General features: G+C 35.7%; 1 protein-coding gene across 18 annotated transcripts in view; it reads right to left on the bottom strand.

Annotated features, from left to right (window-relative positions):
• Nucleotides 1-21,738, bottom strand: part of DZIP3 (DAZ interacting zinc finger protein 3) — a 175,845-nt gene that overhangs the window by 79,453 nt on the left and 74,654 nt on the right. For 8 of the 18 annotated variants that reach the window (XM_008266983.4, XM_008266986.4, XM_051819065.2 and 5 more), the window contains 6 exons: nucleotides 21,478-21,603; nucleotides 18,649-18,791; nucleotides 16,885-17,005; nucleotides 16,241-16,384; nucleotides 16,051-16,152; nucleotides 12,564-14,312 (listed from right to left, as the gene is read on the bottom strand). In XM_008266983.4, coding sequence (XP_008265205.1) covers nucleotides 14,202-14,312; nucleotides 16,051-16,152; nucleotides 16,241-16,384; nucleotides 16,885-17,005; nucleotides 18,649-18,791; nucleotides 21,478-21,603 — 747 coding nt within the window. In that variant the 3' untranslated portion in view covers nucleotides 12,564-14,201. Of the gene's footprint in view, nucleotides 1-32; nucleotides 10,058-11,296; nucleotides 11,675-12,338; nucleotides 12,539-12,563; nucleotides 14,313-16,050; nucleotides 16,153-16,240; nucleotides 16,385-16,884; nucleotides 17,006-18,648; nucleotides 18,792-21,477; nucleotides 21,604-21,738 lie in introns of those variants that run through there. The other 10 variants (XR_007908893.2, XR_011388347.1, XR_011388351.1 and 7 more) reach the window with 5 other exon arrangements.

The following is a 21,738-nucleotide window of genomic DNA, read 5'->3' as shown; positions in this document are numbered from 1 at the left end:
CTGCACATCATGTCATTAGGAAAATGCAAATTAAAAGGAAATGCCAATATACATTTATTAAAATAGTTAAAATACAAATAATGCCCACAACAAATCATGACAAAGATATGGGGTGACAAGAACTCCCTTTCATTATTGCTACAGGCACTTTGGAAGACACTTCGGTAATTTTTCACAGAATTAAACACACTCTTACCAAATGATCCAGCAATCTCACTCCTTTATGTTTTCCCAGAGGAACTGAAAACTTACCTTCACACAAAAATCTGCAGATATTTATAGCAGGTTTGTTCATAATTCCAGAATATAGAAGCAACCAAAATGTCCTTTAGCATGTGAATAAAGTCTGGTACTCCCAGACAATAGAATACTGCTTAGTAATAAAGAGAAACGAAATATCAATGAATAGAAAAGATAAGAAGGAGCCTTAAATATACTATAAAGTGAAAGGAGCCAGTCTGACAAGGCTGCATAACATGTGAGCCCAACTATATATCATTACAGAAAAGGTAAAATTACAAGGACAGTAATAAGATTAGTGGTCACTAGAGGTAGGGGAGAGAAGAACAAATAGGCAGAACACACAAGGTTTTTAGGGATGTGGAATTGTTATGATCTTACAAAATGGCACATATATGTCATTATATATTTGCCAAACCCAATGGATGTACACCACCAAAGTGAACTTAATGTGAACTACAGACTTCAGGTGATAACAATCTGTCAACATAAGCTCGACCATTGTGACAAATGTACCACTCTGGTGGGGGATATTGATAGGGGGAAGCTGCAAATGTGTGCTGACAGGAGACATAGGAAAGAAGGGTAATTCATTATCTGTATGTACCACTCAATATTCCTGTGAATCTGAAACTTCTTTATAAAATCTGTTTAAAGGGAAAGAGAAAAAGGTTGAGAATTTTGCAAATCCTTCTATGAGAGATACTGGTTTGTAATTTTCATTTCCTAAAGTATCCTTCATTGCCTTTGTATCAGTAATTTTAGCACTGTAGGATAAGTTCAGAATGATTTCCTCCTCTTCAATTTTCAGCATGAATTGTTTAGAAGTCATATCATATCTTCCTTGGTAGATTTCCAAAGTGAAATGGTCTGGAATGGAATTCTCTGTGGGCAAGTTTTTTACTTATAAATACAATATTCAATATAGATCTGGGGCTATTCAGGTTATGTATTTTTTTAAGGTTAGCTTTGTTAGTTTCTGCCTTTCAGGAATCTGTTTCATCTCAGGTGTTGGATTTATTTAATTAAATTATGCAAAATATCCTCTTTTTAGTTGTTAAAAAACTGTAGCAATGTCACCTCTCTTTGTTATTGATATAAGTAACTGTCTCTTCTCTTTTTCCTGATAATTTTGGCTATAGATTTATCAATTTATTGATCTTTTCAAAGAGCCACCACCTCCTGCTTTTATTGGGTTTTCTCTTTTACATTGCTCTTCTGCTTTTCACTTATTTCCATTCTAATTTTTGTTTTCTTTCTTTGGGTCTCTGTGCCCTTCTTTTTATACTTTTTTTAAAGGTAGAAGCTGAAATCATTGATTGATTCTTTCCTTCCCTTCCTCCATCCCTCCCTTCCTTCCTTGCTCCCTCCACTTTCTAATACAGGCCTTTAAAGTTATAAATTTCCTTTTGAGTATGGCCTCCATACTTAGTATTTCAGCACCTTGCTATTTTTTATGTTTTGAGTTTTCATTTTTATTCAGGACAAAGTACTATTTATTTAGTTTTTAATTTTCGAATTTTTTTTAAGTTTATTTGAAAGGCAAAGCAAGAGAGGGAGAGGAAGACACACACACACACACAAGGGGGCAGGAAAAGAGAGAGAGAAAGAGAGAAAGAGAGAAAGAGAGAGAGAGAGAGAGAGAAATATCTATCTCCCAACTATCTACTGGCTTACTTTTCAAATTGCTGAAACAGCTGTGTGGGCCAGGCTAGTCAGGAGCCAGGAACTCCATCCTAGTCTTCCATATGGAACTAGCCCAAGAAGTTGAGCCACTTCCCTGCCTTCCCAGGCACATTAGCAGGAAACTTGATTAGAAGAAGAGTGGCATTCTGTTATAAGATACTGACATCATAAGTAGCATTTTTTATTATTATTTATTTGACAGGTAGAGTTATAGACAGTGAGAGAGAGAGAGACAGAGAAAAAGGTCTTCCTTCCATTGGTTCACTCCCCAAATGGCTGCTACGGCTGGCACTGCACTGATTCAAAGCCAGGAGCCAGGTGCTTATTCCTGGTCTCCTATGCGGGTGCCAAGGGCCTAAGCACTTGGCCCATCCTCCACTGCCCTCCCGGGCCACAGCAGAGAGCTGGACTGGAAGAGGAGCAACTGGGACTAGAACCTGGTGCCCATATGGGATGCTGGCGCCGCAGGCAGAGGATTAACCAAGTGAACCACAGCGCTGGCCCCCATAAGTAGCATCTTAAGCCACTGTGTTACAAAGCCTGCCCTCTTCTAAAATTTTTATTAATATTGATTATACAGATTGTGTTACAGTGTAACATGTAAACATATATGTAAAGCTTCTGATCAAAACAGAGTAATCAACATTGCCCCTTCTTTGGCATTACTTCATGATTGGAGGCTTACAGTTTATTTGTTCTATTTGTTTATACAATATATACTAAGTTGTTGTGGATGTAGTCTCCTCTCTATGCTGTATAATATTAATAACTTATTCCTTTAATCCAAACTGATTTTGTACACATTATCCAAACTCCATCTTTGCTCTCCCTGACAGAGCCTCTACCAGTTTTTCTGTGGTTCAAATTGATTTTATGTTTTGTTTTTTTTTTAACTTCCACTTGAGGGAGAATATGAAGGATTTACTTTTTTGTGTCTGCCTTATTTAATTCAACAATGATGTCCTTCAGTTCCATCCATTTGGCTGCAAAAGACAGTATTTAATATTTTTATGACTGAATAATATTCCAGTAGATAATTCTAGTAGGTAACACTTTCTTTATCTGTTCAGCTGATGATGGACTCCTGGGTTAATATATTGGCTATTATGAACAGCACTGCCATAAACATGATGAAGCGGGAATCTCTAATACAATGCTATGTCTTTTGAATGTATACCCAGTAGTGAGATTGCTGTGTCATATAATGATTCCATTTCCAGTATTTCAAAAGAAATTTCCATTCTGTTTTCTGCAGTGGCTGTACTAATTCACATTTCAACTAACAGTGTATAAGTGATTCCTCTTTCTCCACCTTCTTACCAGCATGTGTTACCTGCTTTCTGATAACAGCCACTCTTAACAGGTATGAGATATCTCCATGATTTAGATCTGCATTTCCTTATTGATTAGTGATAATGAGAGTTTTTTTCATATATTCATTGGACATTTGTAGTTCATCTTTTGAGAACTGCCTGTTCATGTCCTGTGCCCATTTCTTAATTAGATTATTTTTGTAATTGAGTCTTTTAGTACTTGATGTGTTCTGGGTATCTACCCTTTGTTGGGCAAATATCTTGCAAATATGTTCCCCAATTGTGTTGGATGTATTTTCTTTATTGTCTATTTTGCTTATCCTTTCAAAAGTCCAGCTTTTAATTTTGTTATTTTGTTTTTAAGTTCCAATTTAACTTCTCTGTTCTGATGCTTATTATTTCTTACTTCCTGCTATGTTTGGGTTTGGTTTCTTCTTGTTTTCTTAAGTTCTTGAAATGCATTGTTAGATTATTTATTTGAAATGTTTCTATTTTTAAAATCTGTTTACTCACTGTTATAAACATCATTCTTAACACTGCTCTTGCTATATTCTAGACTTTGATATATTCTGTTTTCAAGCAATGTATTGATTTCCTTTTTAATTTCTTCAATAATCCATTGGTCATTCAGAAGCATGTTGCTCCATTTCCATGTATTTTATAAATTTTCTGGTTTTTCTTCTTGTAGATTTCTAGTATTAGTGCTGTGTAGTTTGAGAAAATACATGGTATGATACAAGTTTTTTAAATTTACTGAGACTTGTTTTGTGCACTAATTTATGGCCTATCCTGGAAAACATTCCATGGATGGATGAGAAGTTATTGTGTACTTGCACCCATGTGGGAGACATGGAAGAAGCTCCTGTCTCCTGGCTTCGGCCTGGCCCAGCTCTGGCCATTGGGTCCATTTGGGGAGTCAACTAGAGAATAGGAGATCTTTCTCTGTCTCTATCTCTGCCTTTCAAAATAATAATCTTTAAAAAATAAGAAAAATTTTTCTGCTTGTATCATCTGTACACTAATGTCAGGGAGGTGTTGAAATTTCCTACTAATATTGTATTGGAATCTTTCCCTTTATGTCTAATAGAATTTGCTTTATGTATCTGGGCAGTCTTGTGTTGAGTGCATATAAATGTAATCTCTCTGAATCAATCCTCATCAAATGTAATGTCCTTTATATTTTTTCTTTTGAAAATTTATATAATGAAAATATATTCATTTATATAATTTTTTTTGACAGGCAGAGTGGACAGTGAGAGAGAGACACAAGAGAGAAAGGTCTTCTTTTTCTGTTGGTTCACCCCCAAGTGGCCCGCTGCAGCTGGTGCACTGTGGCTGGTGCACCATGCTGACCCGAAGCCAGGAGCCAGGTGCTTCTCCTGGTCTCCCATGCGGGTGCAGGGCCCAAGGATCTGGGCCATCCTCCACTGCACTCCCAGGCCACAGCAGAGAGCTGGCCTGGAAGAGGAGCAACTGGGACAGAATCTGGTGCCCCGACTGGGACTAGAACCCAGGGTGCTGGCACCACAAGCAGAGGATTAGCCTATTAAGCCATAGCGCTGGCCTCATTTATACAATTTTAATCATATAATGATACTTCCCACTCTCCCTCTGTCCCTCCTCCTTCCCTTTTTCTTTTAATTTTTTGTGATAGCATAGTTTCAATTTAATTAACAATCACAGGTTTAATTCTCCACTAAAAGAATTCAAAAAGTACGAAGAAGAAAGACCACTACTATTCCAAAGGCATATAGAAAAGGGCTATAGGCCGGCGTCGCAGCTCAATAGGCTAATCCTCCGCCTAGTGGCGCCGGCACACTGGGTTCTAGTCCCAGTTGGGGCGCCGGATTGTGTCCCGGTTGCCCCTCTTCCAGGCCAGCTCTCTGCTATGGCCCGGAGTGCAGTGGAGTGCTTGGGCCCTGCACCCCATGGGAGACCAGGAGAAGCACCTGGCTCCTGCCTTCGGATCAGCGCAGTGCGCTGGCTGCAGCGCGCCGGCTGCAGCGGTCATTGGAGGGTGAACCAACGGCAAAGGAAGACCTTTCTCTATGTCTCTCTCACTGTCCACTCTGCCTGTAAATAAATAAATAAATAAAAGGGCTATAAACAGTAATCAAACTTCAATGTTTCAATTTCACTAATTTTGTATTCTATATATTAGGTACCACAAACTACAGAAAACATATATCTATCTTTTTTGGGTCTGGCTTACTTCACGAAACATAATGGTCTTGTGTATGATATGGGCATAGCTGCTCTTCCCTGGTTTTGGTTTCCATTTGCATAGCTTAAAATTTTTCAAAACTCCACCTCAGTCTATGTGTTTTGTTACCTGTGAAGTGAGTTTCTTGTTGGTAGCACATAGTTGGAGCTTGTTTTTTTTTTTTTTTTAAACCCACTTAGCCAGCCTGTATGTTTTGACTGGGTAATTTGATCCATTTACATTTAAGGTTAGTATTGATAGATAAGCACTAATTCCTGTCATTTTGTTGGTGCTTACTGTTTGTTTTGTTAAGTCTCTTTGTTTCTGCCTCTCATTATTTATCTTTGAGTTTGGGTAGTTTCTGTCCTAACTTTGGATCCTCTTCACTTTCTCTTTGTGTATCTGCTCTGTTAGTGAATTTTGTACTGTAGTATATTTCCATTATGATTTTTATGGTCATTTTCCTTCTAATGCAGGACCTCCCTTCAGGATTTCCTATAGAGTTGGTCTGGAGGTAATGAATTCTCTGTTTTTACTTATCTCAGAAATACTTTATTTCACTTTCATTTCTAAAGGATAGCTTGTTGGATATAGCAGTTTTGGTTGAAATTTTTTTTGTCTTCAAGACCTTGGATATATTAGCCTTACTCTTCTGGTCTGAGGGGCTTCTGTTGAGAAATCTGCTATTAGTCTGTTGAGTTTTCTTTAATGTAATGAATATTTTTTTCTTTCACTTTTTTTAGGATTCTCCCCTTAGCCTTAACTTTTGACAATTTAACAATAATATGCCTTGGTGAAGGTCTTTCTTGGTTGAATCTGGTTTGGGCCCTTTTGAGTTTCCTGTAACAGGATGTCCATAACTCTTTAATACTTTGCGAATCTTGAACTACTCTTTCAATAAATAAGCTCTTGGTACCTTTTCCTGTCTCTTCTTCAGGTATTACTATAGTATGAATATTTACTCATATACTGTTATATCCTATGTCTCATAGGCTTTCATAATTCTTTTTCTTTTCTGTTTATTTGTCCATGTTATTTCAAAATTCTTGTCCTCAAGATCAGAAATTCTTTCTTCTGTTTGATTTGTTTTATTATAGAAGTTCTCATTTGTATTTTTTATTTCACTGATTGAAGTTTTCAGCTTCAAAATTTATGATTCTTTTAAACATTTTCTCTGTCAAAAATCTTATATATTGTTTTCCTATCTGTGTTCTATTGTATCTCACTGAGTTTTCTTGGGATCATTATTTTCAGGTCTTTTCCAGATATTTCATAGATATACTTCAAATCAGGATCTACTTCTGAAGAATGCTGTGTTCTTTTGGAGCTGTCAAACTGCATTGCTTCTTCATATGTTTTTCTCTGTTTGTAACTCCAAACCTGGTCTGAAAGTTCCTTCTTTATGGAGTAGCTTTCATCGGTGTTTTTTTTTTTTTTTAAATGATGGAATGTGGTCAGTTGATAGTTGCTTTGGCTTTGTCTCTAGCTGAGTCCAGAGGTACAATGTCTGAGTGATTTCTTCAGCTGTAATCAATGTAAACATTGTCTACGAATGCCGCAATTGTTTGGCTGCAGCAGTCCATGGATGTAGTAGTAAGACTTTGAAGTGGATGTAGGCTTCTCAAGGTGTTGTCTTCAGACCCCAGAGCTGGGTGCCAATCAAACTTGGGTTATGGCAAAAGCCATTCGCCTGGTGCTGTGGGACATAGACCGTAAGTCATCAAGTCCACTAGGAAAGCCTGAGTGATGCTGAGGGTTGTGCCACCAAGAGCTTTGGGTGTAGAACTGTGTGATGTAGAGAGGATCTTCTCCATGTCCTTGTGGCTGGGTGTGAGGATTCTGGGGTTTATAGCATAAAAAGCCCCAGGTGCAGCACTGAGGATGTGAAGTAGGTCCCATGGAAACAACGTAGGTTATGCTGGGGATTGCTCACTGGCAGGTGTGTCCTTGAAGGAGTAAAATGCTGGTAGAATTTTCCCCAGTTTACATAGCATGCATTCGGGTGACTCTTAGAGTTCTAATAGTCGCAGTCCCAAAACTGCAGGACAGAAAGGGTACTTTGGATCCCACAGGAAAAGTTTTGGTTATACTGGGGATTATGCACTATCAGCCATGGGCTTGCCACAGTGGAATGGAGACAGAAGCTTCCCCAGGTCTCACTATATCAAATTCAGAAGATTTAGCACAGCAAAGGAAATGATAAATAGAGTCAAGAGACATCCAACAGAATTTGCAAAACACCTGACAAAGTATTAATATCTTGATTATATCAGCAATTTAAACTCAGTAACAACAACAAAATCCATTTAGTCAAGAAATAGGCAAAGGACCTCAACAGACAGTTCCCAAAAGAATAAATACAAATGACCAACAAATATATGAAAAAGTGCTCAATATCACTAGCCATCAGGGAAATGCAAATCAAAACCACAATGAGGTATCACTTCACCCCTATCAGAATGGGTAAAATCCAAAAGTCAGAGAGCACAAAATCCTGCCAAGGATGTGCAGGAAGGGGAACAATTATACATTCTTGGTGGGAATGTAAATTAGTGTAGCCGGTTCACTCCCCAAATGGCCTGCAACAGTCAGGGCAGGGCCAAGCCAAAAGCCAGGAGCCAGGTGTGTCATTCAGGTCTCTGTTGTAGGTGCAGGGGCCCAAGGACTTGGGCTATCTTCCACTGCTTTCCCAGGCAAAGATGGATTGGAATGGAGCAGCAGGGACTTGAACCAGTACCCATATGGGATGCCAGTGATGCAGACGGCAGCTTTACTGGCTATGCCACAGTGTTTGTCCTGTTTGCTTTTGATTGGCCCATTTTGTCAAAGAGTGAAAAAGAATTGAGAATTAGTTCATCCCAATTATGGCACGTTATGTCCAAATATATATTGTTATTTATATGTGAATGATGCAGTAATCATAGGTGGCATCATATCCATTCTTAACTCATGACTCAACAATTAATTTTACCTTTTTGGGTTAAGTGAGCAAATGATGAACACTATGGAAACAATGAGTCAATTAGAATATGCTTAGAAGAAAAATATATCATAAGAATTGGAATATCAGGATATAATAAAGTTAGGATTCAAAACTAAGAGGTTTTTAAGTTATGCAGTGGATTCAGCTATTGGGGTGGTAAGACTGCACCTCTTGATTTGGTTATGAATGAGAACACATAGAAGGCAGGTGAGGAAATGTCCCATTTATTATGTTATTGACCAAGTGGAGGACCAGGCTGATGAAATCATCTCACATGTGGATAAGAAGTATATACCATTTGATTATGAAATCATTCTTTCACGTCAGTTTTAATAGCACGGCTTTATTATCATGTGCTCACTTTTCTCTAGCAGGTAGGCAGAATTAGAAATAATTTTTCCACTCAGGAAAGAAGACAGAAAATGGGTCAGAAGCCCCATTTTAAGATGAAGTAAGAATTTTCCATTCAATAAATAATCTTGACCCAATCAAGCCTGGCCTATTTCTGGTTTTTCCACACCTCTAACATTTCCAAGATCTCAATGGAATACCTGGTTATTTATGAGTCCTGAACTTCAGTTTTCTTTACAGAATCATGGTGATGCCTAACTCCAATTTTCTTAACAGAGTCATGGTAATGCCTAAATCTGTTTAGCTTTATAGTCCCTTAGCAACTTTTATCCACTTGGGTTTTGTTATGACAGGCGCATATTACAGCTTAGGAATTGGCAGATCCTTGGAGAGAGGAGAGTACATAAAATAGTATTAGTCTACTTCTTTATAAATCTATTGTCACTGCACATAAAAATAGACATTTAGACTACTGGAATAGAATGAAACCCCAGAACTAAATCCATGCATCTACAAGCAGTTAATCTTTGACAGATGAGCTAAAGTCATTTCCTGGAGAAAGGACAGTCTTTCCAACAGAGTCAGGAAAACTGGATGTCCACATGCAGGAGTTTGAAACAAGACCCATATTGTACACCCTGTACAAAAATTAACTCAAAATGGGTAAATGATTTAAACTTAAGACTTTAAACTGTTAAACTACTTGAGAAAACATAGTAGAGATATGGTTAAGGCATTAGCTGAGGCAAAGACTTTTTGTTTAAGACCCCAAAAGGCACTGCCAATAAAAACAAAAATAGATAAATTGGATTATATCAAGTTAAGAAGTTTCTGCACAGCAAAGGAAACAATTAGCCAAGTGAAGAGACAACCCACAAAATACAGAAAATATTTGCAAACCACATGCCTTATAAAGGATTAATATCAAGATATATAAGGAGCTCAAAAACACAACAATAAAACAAACAATCCAACTAAGAAATGGGCAAAGAAGGGGCTGACTTGCAGTGCAGCAGGTTAAGCTGTTGCTTATAATGTCAGCATCCTCTATCAGAATGGCCGTTTGAATCCTGGCTACTTTGCTTCCAATCCATCTTACTGCTTATATGCCTAGGAGGGAAGTAGAGAATGGTACAAGTGCTTGTGCCTCTGCCATCCATGTAGAATACTTGGAAGGAGTTCTAGGTTCCTGGTTTTGGCCTGGTCCAATGCTTTCCATTGCAGGCATTTCGGGTGTGAACCAGCAGGTGGAGGTGATCTCTCTCTCTCTTTTCAAATTAACTAATTAAAAAAAGAAAAATGGGCAAAGTATATGAGTAGACTTTTTTCTCAAAGGAAGGAATACAACAAAAACATGAAAAAATGTTCAGGATCACAAGACATCAGGGAAATATATATTAAAAATCACAATGAGGGGACCAGCATTGTTGCATAGTGGGTAAAGCCGCTGCCTGCAGTCCTGGCATCCAATACAGGTACCGGTTCAAGACCTGGCTGTTTCCTTTCCAATCAAGCTCTCTGCTATGGTCTGGGAAAGCAGTAGAAGATGGCCCAAGTACTTAGGACCCTGCCCATGTGGGAAGACCTGGAGGAAGCTCCTGGCTTCAGAATGGTGTAGTTGCAGCCAACTGGGGAGTGACCCAGCAGATGGAAGACCTCTCTCTCTCTCTCTCTCTCTCTCTCTGCCTCTCCTTCTCTCTCTGTGTAACTCTTTTAAATAAATAAATAAATCTTAAAAAAAAAAAAACCACACACAATGAGGAATCATTTTACCCAGTTAGAAAGGCCATTAATCCAAACATCAAAAAATAACAAATGATGTGAGGTTGTATAGAAACAGGTGCCCTAATCCAGTAGGAATCTTAATTAGCACAATCATTATGCAAAATAGTATGGAAGTTCTTCAAAAAACTGGATCATTCATGATCCAGCTATTCTGTACTGAGAATATATCCAAAGGAAGTGAAACCAGCATATAAAGGAGAGATATGCACTCTCACCTTTATAGCAGTCCAATTCACACTAGCAAAGCCATGCCAACAATCTAGAAGTCCATCAGTGGATAAAACAATGAAAATCTGTCAAACACACATGATGGAATATTACTTACCCATAAAAGGAATAGGATCATGACATTTCCAACACAATGGATGGAACTGGAGACCATTATGCAAAGTGAAATAAGACAGGCACAGAAGAATAATAACATATTTTTTCTTACATGTGGAAGTTAACATATTAAAAAAAGTGTGCATGTCATATTACTTAGTATGTAGATATTTATAAATGTTGTCTTTCTGAATTATAAAAAAAAACCCTTATATAAAATTAAACACTTCTTTCCTCATTTTATGATCTTTGTCACAAATCATATACTAAAATAATATATCCACCCTGCTTTCAAAAAATAGTACTTATGTGTGCATATATATATATACACACATACATGTTTACATATGAAGCAAATATGGCAAAATGTTAAAAACTTAAATCTAAAAAATTAAACCAAAATAAACTTACCTCTTAAAAAATGGCACAGAATTCCTATTTAGTGAATGTAAAAATTATAAAGTCATTTAAATAAACAAAAAGATACAAATATTAAAATGCAGAATTTTGGAGGCCAGCCCTGTGGCATAGCAGGATTAAGAAATCTTGTGTAGTGCTGGTAGCCCATGTTGGCACTGGTTCAAGTTCCACTTGTTCTGCTTCTGATCCAGTCTCTGCTAATATTCCTGGGAAAGCCGCCAAGTCCTTTGGCCCCTGTATCTATGCGGGAAACCTGAAGAAGCTCCTGGCTCCTGGATTCAGCCTGGCACAGCCCCGGCTCTGTGGCCATTTGGGGAGTAAACCAGCAGATGAAAGATCTCTTTCTCTCCTCTTTCTCTCTCTGTAACTCTGAATTAAAAATGAATAAATAAATCTTAAAAAAATACTTTTAAAAGAAAGGAATGCCACATTGCTGCAATGACTTTGGACAAATTATTTCCCTTACTTGAATCTCAGTTTCATATGTAAAATATAAGTACAGTACCTACTTCAGAGTTAGAAATGAATCAATGAGGTACTAAACACATTTCAAGCATCCAATGAAAGTTGTAAAATGTTATACACATGAATAATCAATATTAAAAAAACATTGTAACATATCTCCTGTAACATCAGCTGTAGTGATATTACTGAATACATCAAGATTGTTTTTATGAAAATATTGCCACTTTAGCAGCCCTCTGGAATTCTGGGCAAAGTAGAGTACTGTGGATTACATCACTGTTTGAGGTAGAATGACCACTACAATTGTCTTAATTACTAAAATATATACATAAAAGAAAATATGAGTATAATTATCTGAGGACCTACAAAACTTTCATTATTGCCATACTACATTCTTACTGTATACCATACCAGCTGTTGCCTTCTGGCCCACATTGTTGTATCTAAGAATGGCAGTTCAGCGCCAATAACATCTTACAGTCATGAATTTATGGCTGAGGCATATTATCTTAAACTACTAGGAATGGCTTAGCCACTATCTAGACACATACTATTAAGCAAGATATACCTGTAAAGTGAGAGGGTAGATTACATGGTTTCTAGAAGCGTTCACTTTCTGTGATTCTAAGATATGATTCTTAGCACTCTTAGTCTCGGTGATTGACTTCCTTTTGAATAATTTCCTATCATCTTTCAAAATAAGTGTATAATGAAACAAAAATACACATTTATATTAGAGATTTAAAGTAGTTTCAGGATATACTGAAGCTGAAAAACACAGAAAAAACAGTTGTTGAATTAAGAAACCTTTATTAATTTTCACATGAAAATGAAATTGCAGTTGTAAATTTGAACTAAGAAATATTTATTCGAAAAGGCAACTTGCTAAATGACCATGACACTGAAGTTGCTAGACAAGATGATGACTAAAGTTCTGAACTCTGCAATTCTGAGACATTCCTGGCATTTTACATGTCTAGATGATGGCCATCTTTTTTGGATGGTTCTCCTCACATTTTCCAGTCTGTTCACATGAAAGAAAATATTCAGCATATAATTACAGAAATAGAGGTTTTAAATAGAGATTTAAAGAAACTTCAAAATACATTTACACTGAAAAATACAGATAAAATATGTGTTAATTCAGGAAACATTTATTCTTTCCCAAATAAAGAAATTGAGACTGAATTTGAACCAAGGAACATTTGTTTCACAAGGTACTTCCGCATTCTTTTAATTTTAAAACTAAACACATGTACAACACTTACAACATTTACAGAATACTATTTTCAAAATAGATTTTAAACTTCTAAGAATGAAAGTTCTCAGTGACAAACTTTAGATATATAACTTAGTTCCAGTGGCTACTTCTTTGTCACAAGCAGCAACTACATACAAAACCTCTCCCCTACCCCTTGCACAAGAAAGTGAAGTTAGATACTTCTAAAAATGGAAAACAAAACTCTCCCAAAATGCAAAGGATTAAGTTCCAAAGAGCATATTTACAAAGAATATAACATCTTAATTGTCAACTGAGAAAGTAACACAATAGGCATTTTAACTCCTCCCTCCCATTTTTTTTTTTTTTTTTTTACTCCTTCCTCATTTCTGATTTTGAGAATTTTTTTTTCTGCTTCTACTGTGTAAGACACTGGGAAACACTAAGAAGGATCAGACTTGGCCAAGTAGTATAGCTGTGTGCTGGTAAATGTTGAACAACCAACTTATGAGGGCGAAGCCAAGTCTTTATATCATGTATAAGTTTCTATGGTATAAATACGTACTCCCACTGTGGTAAACCGCAAAGTACCAACAATTTGACAAGTGGCTCAGAAAGTTCTGAAACTTTAACAATCATCTCTCACAAGCCATTATAATCCATCTCCAACATACTGTCCAGACTCTTCAAAGAGTTCATAATCTCTTCAGATTACATATTTTAAATGATACAAAAGAAGGAGGAAGACAGAGATCAAAGTGAAATAATTATATTCGCTGTAGCTGGTTTTAAAAATTAAAAGGAATAATAAAATCTAGAATTTCCCTACTTCTCCTTTTTTCTGCGTTTTTATAATTATTTCATGAAATTAAGATGTAATTTACTTAAGGAAAAGTGGTGAGTAGAAAAAGAAGAGAAAAAGTAAAAAAGAAATATACTGTTATTATGTTCACACTGGAAGAGAAAGCTTATTATGATAAGAGCAAATATAATGTAACCATTAAAATTTTATCTTCTTTAACCCCCTCAGTTCAGTCCATAAGTCCTGAAGACTTGTCCTGTCCTCTTTGGCTGCCACTTTGATGCTAATTTCTCTAGTATAATAAGGAAGGGCATATTGTTTCACAACACTCACACAAGTTCACGATAAAAGGTGGAACTAAATTCTGGAATCATAAAACTGAGTTTCCTTTGATAGTCACCCGCCTTATATCAGATCTTGGGCAACTGACGGCTGGGATGACCAGGGAATTCTTCTGGTAGCAAAACATGGAGTCTGCAGGTTGGGCATGTTCCCTGTTGCATCAGCCATGGTCTAATGCACTATGGAGAAAAAAGATTAATGTCAGTCTCTCAGATTTAGCCTAAAACAGACAGATGTTACTCTATACCAAGATTATCAATATAATTGTTAATATGAGAGAGAGGTCTTCCATCCAATGGTCACTCCCCAAATGGCCGCAAGCTGTGCTGATCATAAACCAGGAGCCAGGAGCTTCCGGGTCTCCCACACGGGTGCTGGGGCCCAAGGACTTGGGCCCTCTTGCACTGCTTTTCCAGGCCATCGCAGAGAGCTGGATCGAAGTTGAGCAGCTGAGTCTCGAACCGGCACCCATTTGGGATGCCAGTGCTTCAAGGCAGGGCGTTAACCCACTGTGCCCCAGTGCCGGCCCCGCCATGATAACTTCTACAAATATGATACCTCTCTGTGGTTTGCTGAGGTTATAAATAGCTGGTAGCTGCTAAACATATTTCAGCCATTTTATTCTATAAAGATTCTTTCCTCAGTCCCAATTTATAGGAAGACTAGCAATCCTTTCTGGTAAAGAGATTGAGGAAATTTGTTATATTCTCTCTACTTTATTTTCTTATACATTGTTCCTACTTATAATTCAGAAAAAGTTATAATTACAGACACAAAAGATACCAATACCGGGCATGAAGTACTTGTGGTGTTCTAAAGTTAAAAATCCCAAAATATAGTTCTCAGATTGTTTTATGAAAACAGTAGCAATCTTTGGCTGTGAACTACCTATTAAACTATTGGCTTGAATACTGACTCTCCAAGCACATATCATTTTTATCTGTATGAATAATGGATAGCAAGGTCAAAATAGAAATGATCAAGTATTATAAGGAAGGTTCACTAACTGAATGAATTATGTGTGTTCTGTTCAATGGCCAATGGCAAAGAATACAATAAAAATTTGTTAAATCATTTTTTTCTAAATGACTAGAACTTCTAAAACTTCAAAATGGGAAAGTCAGGTGGTTAAGTATCTTTCCTTGGAGATATTTTGGGATTAGCCATTTTCTGTACATCTCTTCATATTAGATGATGTGTAAAATATAATTCTACTGTGATTGTATATCTTTGAAATGATGTTTTACTACTATGGCTTGAAGGAGCATGCTATTGTTCACTTTACTGAGAAGACTTTCTTGGGTAGATTACATTTTCCTCCTTCAATTTATATCTCTGCAATACAAGACTCAGTCCATTAATTTTGTATCAGTTAACATGTGCACAGCCAGCAACACCAAGAAATAATCTACACAAATGCACAGAATCAACAAAGCCTAGGTCAGTCTCATGTTTTTCTAAAATCAAATCTCAAACCTACAAACACAGAAGACTGTTATGGTAACTCATGCTTCATAATGATAGAGAGCCATCATGAGATATAGACAAAGGATCCTATGTGTAATTTATATTATTTCAAGGTAAAATAGCACTGCTGCTAGTTCTGCCAGTAAAATTCCATACCAACCAACATGTCTCCTAGTTCTATTCAAGGGAATTCCGTCTACTTTGTACCATCTTATGTTATCTTTATGTTGTTCTCCTGGATGGCAAATAGAGATCTAAGAAAGCCTGCCACAGGCTATATAAAGAGGCAAAAGGTATGAATATTTCTGTGTGGTATACAAAATTACAGAATTATCCTAGTGGAATACATGACATGGCAATGATATATGTATGTGATTTTAAGTAATGCAGTACGGATCTCTCTTGGCTGATTAATGATAAAACATTAACAGAACAAGTTTAAAGAGTTACCTGAGAGTGAAATTTGTGAGCACAAGGCAAAACTGAAAGGTTTTCTGGAGACAGATTCTCATGACAGATCACACAAGGTTCTTCTTCCTCCTCCTCTGCCTCCTGGAGAAAATTTATACAATTAAAATTTATTTATTTATTTATTTTAACAATTTCTAAGTGTGTACAGAATCAATTATTTCAGTCTCACCAAGTTATTGGCTCCTTCCCATGTGGCAGAATCTTGTGAACTAAGAGGCCTCCAGGCTGCTTTTGGAGGCTGGGCAGTGTTAGATTGTGATGGAGAATGGCTAGGTGAAACACAATTACCATTTGGTACTGATTTTCCTTGACTCTGAAAAATAGAAAATTATACTTTTTAAAAGAATTATTCTAAAGTAGTAAGAACTAAATAGCACAGAACAGGTATAACAAGATTTAGTAAAAGGTCAAGTAATAAGATTCATGAGAAATCTTGAAACAAAATATTGGCAATACTTATAACTCAAAGCTAGGTACAGACAAAAATAACCACAGATGTTCTTTTAATTAAAATAACTCTTTCCAGAAGATTAGAAACAATGTCTCTGTTTGGGATCATTCAAAATAACACAGAGTAAATTCCATGGGTGTCAATTTTATTCTAGAATAATCAAGTGATAGCTCTTTCAAAAACGATTTCTGGCATCATCTGTCAAGTTGAATTTGTTTAATTACTTACTGTTAATTGATGATTTAATATGAGAAGTTAAGATTTTCTGAAATTGTTATGGAGATAATTAAAACATCTAACTACTAGAGATAAGGGTAGGGAGATACAATTTGTTCTATTTTGCTGCTGTTGTTTGTTCTTACCTGAGATCTTTTTGGGTCAATAAATTGGGAAATCTTGTAAACAATTTCATCAAATGTTAATCCAGATAAGGACTTCCCATGAGCATCCTTCAATCTTCTTAAGAAATCTGCAAGGTCTTTTCTGCGAGGGATAAAGGGAAGAGTAGTAATTTTCCCTATTGCCTTGAGGATATGCCTTCCAAATGAGATGTAACACCTTATTGTATCACTGTGGTTGACAGATGTGACTCTTTAGATCTTCGATCTAAAAGCATGATCACGTGGAAAGGTGTTTTGTCTAGTGATTAAGATTCCTGAATCCCATACCAGCATACCTGGGTTTGATACCTGGCTCTGGCTCCCATCTTCAGCTTCCTACTAATGCAGATCCTGGGAGACATTGGTGATGGTTCAAGTAATAGGGCTCCTACCACCTTGGTGGGAGATCTGGATTGAGTTCCCAGCTCCTTGACCCTTTTGGGCATTTGAGGAATCCCAGCAGCTGGGAGCTCTCTCTCTCTTTTGTTTTCTCTCTGTCTCTCTTTGCCTCTCAAATAAACAAACATTTTAAAACATGATCACAGATCCATCTGCATTTATCTTAAATCAAATGAAAACTCCTTATTGTGTACATTTGATAGTATTAATGTGTTCATGGAAGACAAAGTTTAGCACATACTTTTGTTTTATAAAGAGTGTTTAACTTTGTATTTGAGAGCTCACTATGTGAATATTGAGTTTATCTACTTATTAATGCAGTGATATCTTTATAGCTCAAATATTTACTTATGTAGACTAAAATACTGCGTTTTAACTATGGTATTGGTTTCATTCTTCTTTATCAGTGTTAATAGTTTTACTTTTATAAAACTTGAACAGAAAACAAAAATTAAACAGAAAAGGAAAAAGCTTAAAAGACATGGCTTTATATGATAAAGAACCCACATTATTTTATTTAGTATGTTCTTGTTTAGTTCTCAAGGTTCACTGAGCCAAAGCCTACATATACATTTTTGGTAAGACAAGGCAGGAGGAAATATTGTTTCTCAAATGAAACATCATGTCATCAGCTTTATATAATTATTTCACTTCATGACTTAATCATTTAATACATATCTATTTATAATAATTATAGTTCTATTTTGTTATGTATTCACTATTCTGAAATTTTCAAAAATATCTAATACCAATAGAATATATTTTTAAAAAACATCTTGGTCTTCAAATGAGAACACTGTAAACTAGAAGTGTTTCTTTAAGATATAAGGTGAAAAGAAATTTCATTTGTGTAAAAGGAGAATTAAGCATCTTTCTGCTGAAGTGAGACTATAAAATCATAATTTTCTGCATTTAACTGTGTTCTCTAACAAAGGAATTAGAAGAAACCTCAGTAAAATTAAGGAAAGTAAATCCTGATGGTGTTTGGGCTTATGTAGCATACAGGCAACCTAAAATTCACTTTGGAAATAGGTTATTAAGATAATTACTGTAGCTAGTGCCACTACAATTGGATAGGTTTTCAACTAGTTGTACTTTCAGTTAATTAACAAATCTAAATTTAAAAGGTTATTCTCTCATGACTTAAAGTGAACAACATTAGTAAAGAAGCTTAACATTTCTATTGACCATTATCTGTTCTTGGTAAACTTAATTTTCTTTACCCGGCTCATGGTATAGTGCTATCTGCACATGTTTTATGTACATGGAAGGATCTTGTCATAAGTATGGCTATGGAAACCACAGAAAATGATCTGTACTCATCACTACATAAAAAAACTATGGTACCTGGTCTGTTGTGGAAAGGCAGTTTTCAGTCTGTCTGTAAGCCTCTCCCAATTCATCACGGAAGAAGGATCACTTCCCAGACTTGCACCAGGAAGCACATTTTCTCCCACAGGTGCTGGCATAGTCCAGGCTATGCCAGTCATCTATAAGAAGCAGAGTTATCATCCGTCGGCCTCAATTATTAAGAAGTTACACTCACATCAACAATTTGACTGACGTGGATTTTTTCTTAACTAGCTCAATGTTTACAAGTATTTTAACTTATTTTAATAATAATATGAGCTTGCTTCAGTAATTACAGATATGCACCAAAAATACATGCAGGATGTTTAACGCTATATATATTTTTTGTAGGGGAAAAACTGGAAACTGCAAGTAGGTGAAAAAGTAAATAAATTACGGCACATCTTACCCAATTTCTAACAATAGACCTATATATTTAAGTATGAGAGATGTCCATGAAACACGTTCAGTTAAAAAAATCTGTGGTAGAATATGTTATGACTTGTTTTATATTAGATGATATTTATGTATTATTTATATATATTCATACTCACAGAAAAAAGTTTAGAAGTTATATAACACTCTGGGAACAGTGGTGAACTTCCAAGGGATTCAAGTATAGGAGCAATTTTGCTTTTCTGTTTGTATATTTCTATATTATTTTTAATTGATATATATACTTTTATAATTAGAAAACAATTAAGCTGAAATTCAAACAACTAAACAAAAATGGGAAAACTATTAGAATTGCTCAGTCCGATGTCTCAAGAATGTTGTAGACAAAGGTGGTGTGTAATTTACAGTGAAATCTCTGAGACATGAATCCAACGAAGTTTCTACATATTTTATGGTAGTTCCTTCTTAGAACAATTAAAATTCTAAGATAATTATATGTGTGGTATCTTTTGCCAAAGGCTCTATGAAAGGCTCTATGGGTTATTTTCAAATACTTTAACACATGAAAAATTACAAGTACAAGCAATCACTGAAATAACTTGAACAAAATCTAGTAAAGAAGGATTAGAACACTGCCCAAAAGTTTGGATTTGCCTCAATATTAAGTTTTTCTTGTAAGTTTTTTTTAAATGAGAATAATTACATTAGAATTATAAGGTATTCTAACGTTTTCAATAAAATTTTATCATAGTTTCTTACAGAATCGTGTGTAAGCAAACTAGATGAGCAATAGTATAGTTTCTTAATGATAAGTTATGGTACTTATTTAACATTTTGAGGTTTATATACATCTTTGCTTGAGTACAAGTAGCCTCTAGAATATGAGTCCATTTCCCTACATATTTCAAGAAGCAACCATTAGTAGTGTATAGGTACTATTCTTAAAAAAGAAAACAAATAAAAATAAACAACTGCCTAGAATGTACTTATAGGAAAATACATATTAGAATCTCTGTCCTGTGTCTCCCTTTCTGTCATTCTTTCAAATAAATAAATCTTAAAAAAAGAAAAAAAATGTTAATTATAATTAACATCATTCTTTTTAAGACATTATTTATTTATTTGAGAAGCAGAGTTACAGAGAGAGGGACAGACAGAAAGGTCTGCTATCCACTGGCTCACTCCCCAGATGGCCACAATGGCCAGAGCTGGGCTGATCCGAAGACCAGAGCCAGGAGCTTCTTCTGGGTCTCCCACGTGGGTGCGGGGGCCCAAGGACTTGAGCCATTCTCCGCTGCTCTCCCATTATATTAGCAGGGAGCTTATTCAGAAGTGGAGCAGCTGGGACAGGAACCACAGCCCATATGGATGTGTGGCTTTAACACGCTGCACCAAACTGCTGCCCCTAATGTCATTGTTTTAAAAAAAAAAATTTGCTTTTAATAAAATAAAATTACCTTAGCCAAGACTACTACTAATAATTCTAGGGGTTTTATATGTCTTTATTTCTTCTTCAGGTTTGGATGAATCTTATCTGGCTATTTGTAGCTAGGAAGATTTCTAAGTTTATGGTAAGTATTTCATTGTGATGCTATTTATATTGTCTGTTTATAGACAGCTGAAACACTGACCTACTGTGAGTATACATGTACATGTGTTTGTAAATAAAATTTTTTTTCAGTTTTGTGGTATGAATTAGTTTCTTGTGACTCGATTTTTTCCCTTTCAATCTATCCAACAATCATACTAAAATAATTTATTAAAAATATCTAAATATTTTAGATTGCTGCCTGTTACAGAAGCAAAACTGTAACTGTAAGAACTGAAGTAAGCTAATATCAGTTAATGAAATAGTTAAATATATGTATTATCTTTAGTTCAGTGATTCACAGGAAATACTTATTCATTTACCAACATCACCATCAGCATCATTATCATAGAAAATAAATGAACAAAGATAAGATATTCATGAAGCCCACTTTAATGATAAATTAGCTAATATCTATTCCACCAAGAAAGGCTGTAAATACAGTTTTATAAAATATAGTGAAACTAATGGTTAAGAATGTTATACTACTAAAGTTTAAGTGATCTGTCATTACTTTAATATTTACTGTATACAGGTGAAATGGTCATTTTTACCTTCAATTATTGTTTATGGCTGTTGTCTATAAGCCCACTAAACTAGGGTCCTTTTGCTTTTTACTTGTTCAGCTTCTTATACAGCATAGGAAGCCTTTTCTACCATAATGTAAGTTTAAAATATGTTATCTCAAAAACTAAAAAAAAAGAAAAGGAGAAGAAAAGAGGGTAGGAGGGATGGAGGAAGGGAATATCATTAAGTTCTTAGAATTGCATTTACAAAGCATACTGAATCTGTTAAAAAGTAATTAAAAATTAAAAAAAGAAAGAAAGAAAGGCTGTCATTACCAGAGGAGCTCTAGGTGGGGCTGCTGCTGAGATAACTCCAGGGCAAACAGCAGGCATTTGAGGAACAGTAAATATGGGTCTAAAGAAAGAGTCTTTCACAAGGGGTCTTCCTAAGAATTGCTGCATCTAAAATAGAAAAGGTAAAAAAAATAAAAATTCTAAACTAACACATATTTAGATATTCATACAAGCATTTAAATATTCATACAGGCAAAGATTTAAATTCATAGAGCAATATATGGGGGAAAACAATGATCTGAA

The sequence above is a fragment of the Oryctolagus cuniculus genome, chromosome 4 (genome assembly GCF_964237555.1).
Source record: "Oryctolagus cuniculus chromosome 4, mOryCun1.1, whole genome shotgun sequence".
NCBI lineage: Eukaryota > Metazoa > Chordata > Mammalia > Lagomorpha > Leporidae > Oryctolagus > Oryctolagus cuniculus.
This window is presented reverse-complemented; position numbering and strand designations above follow the sequence as displayed.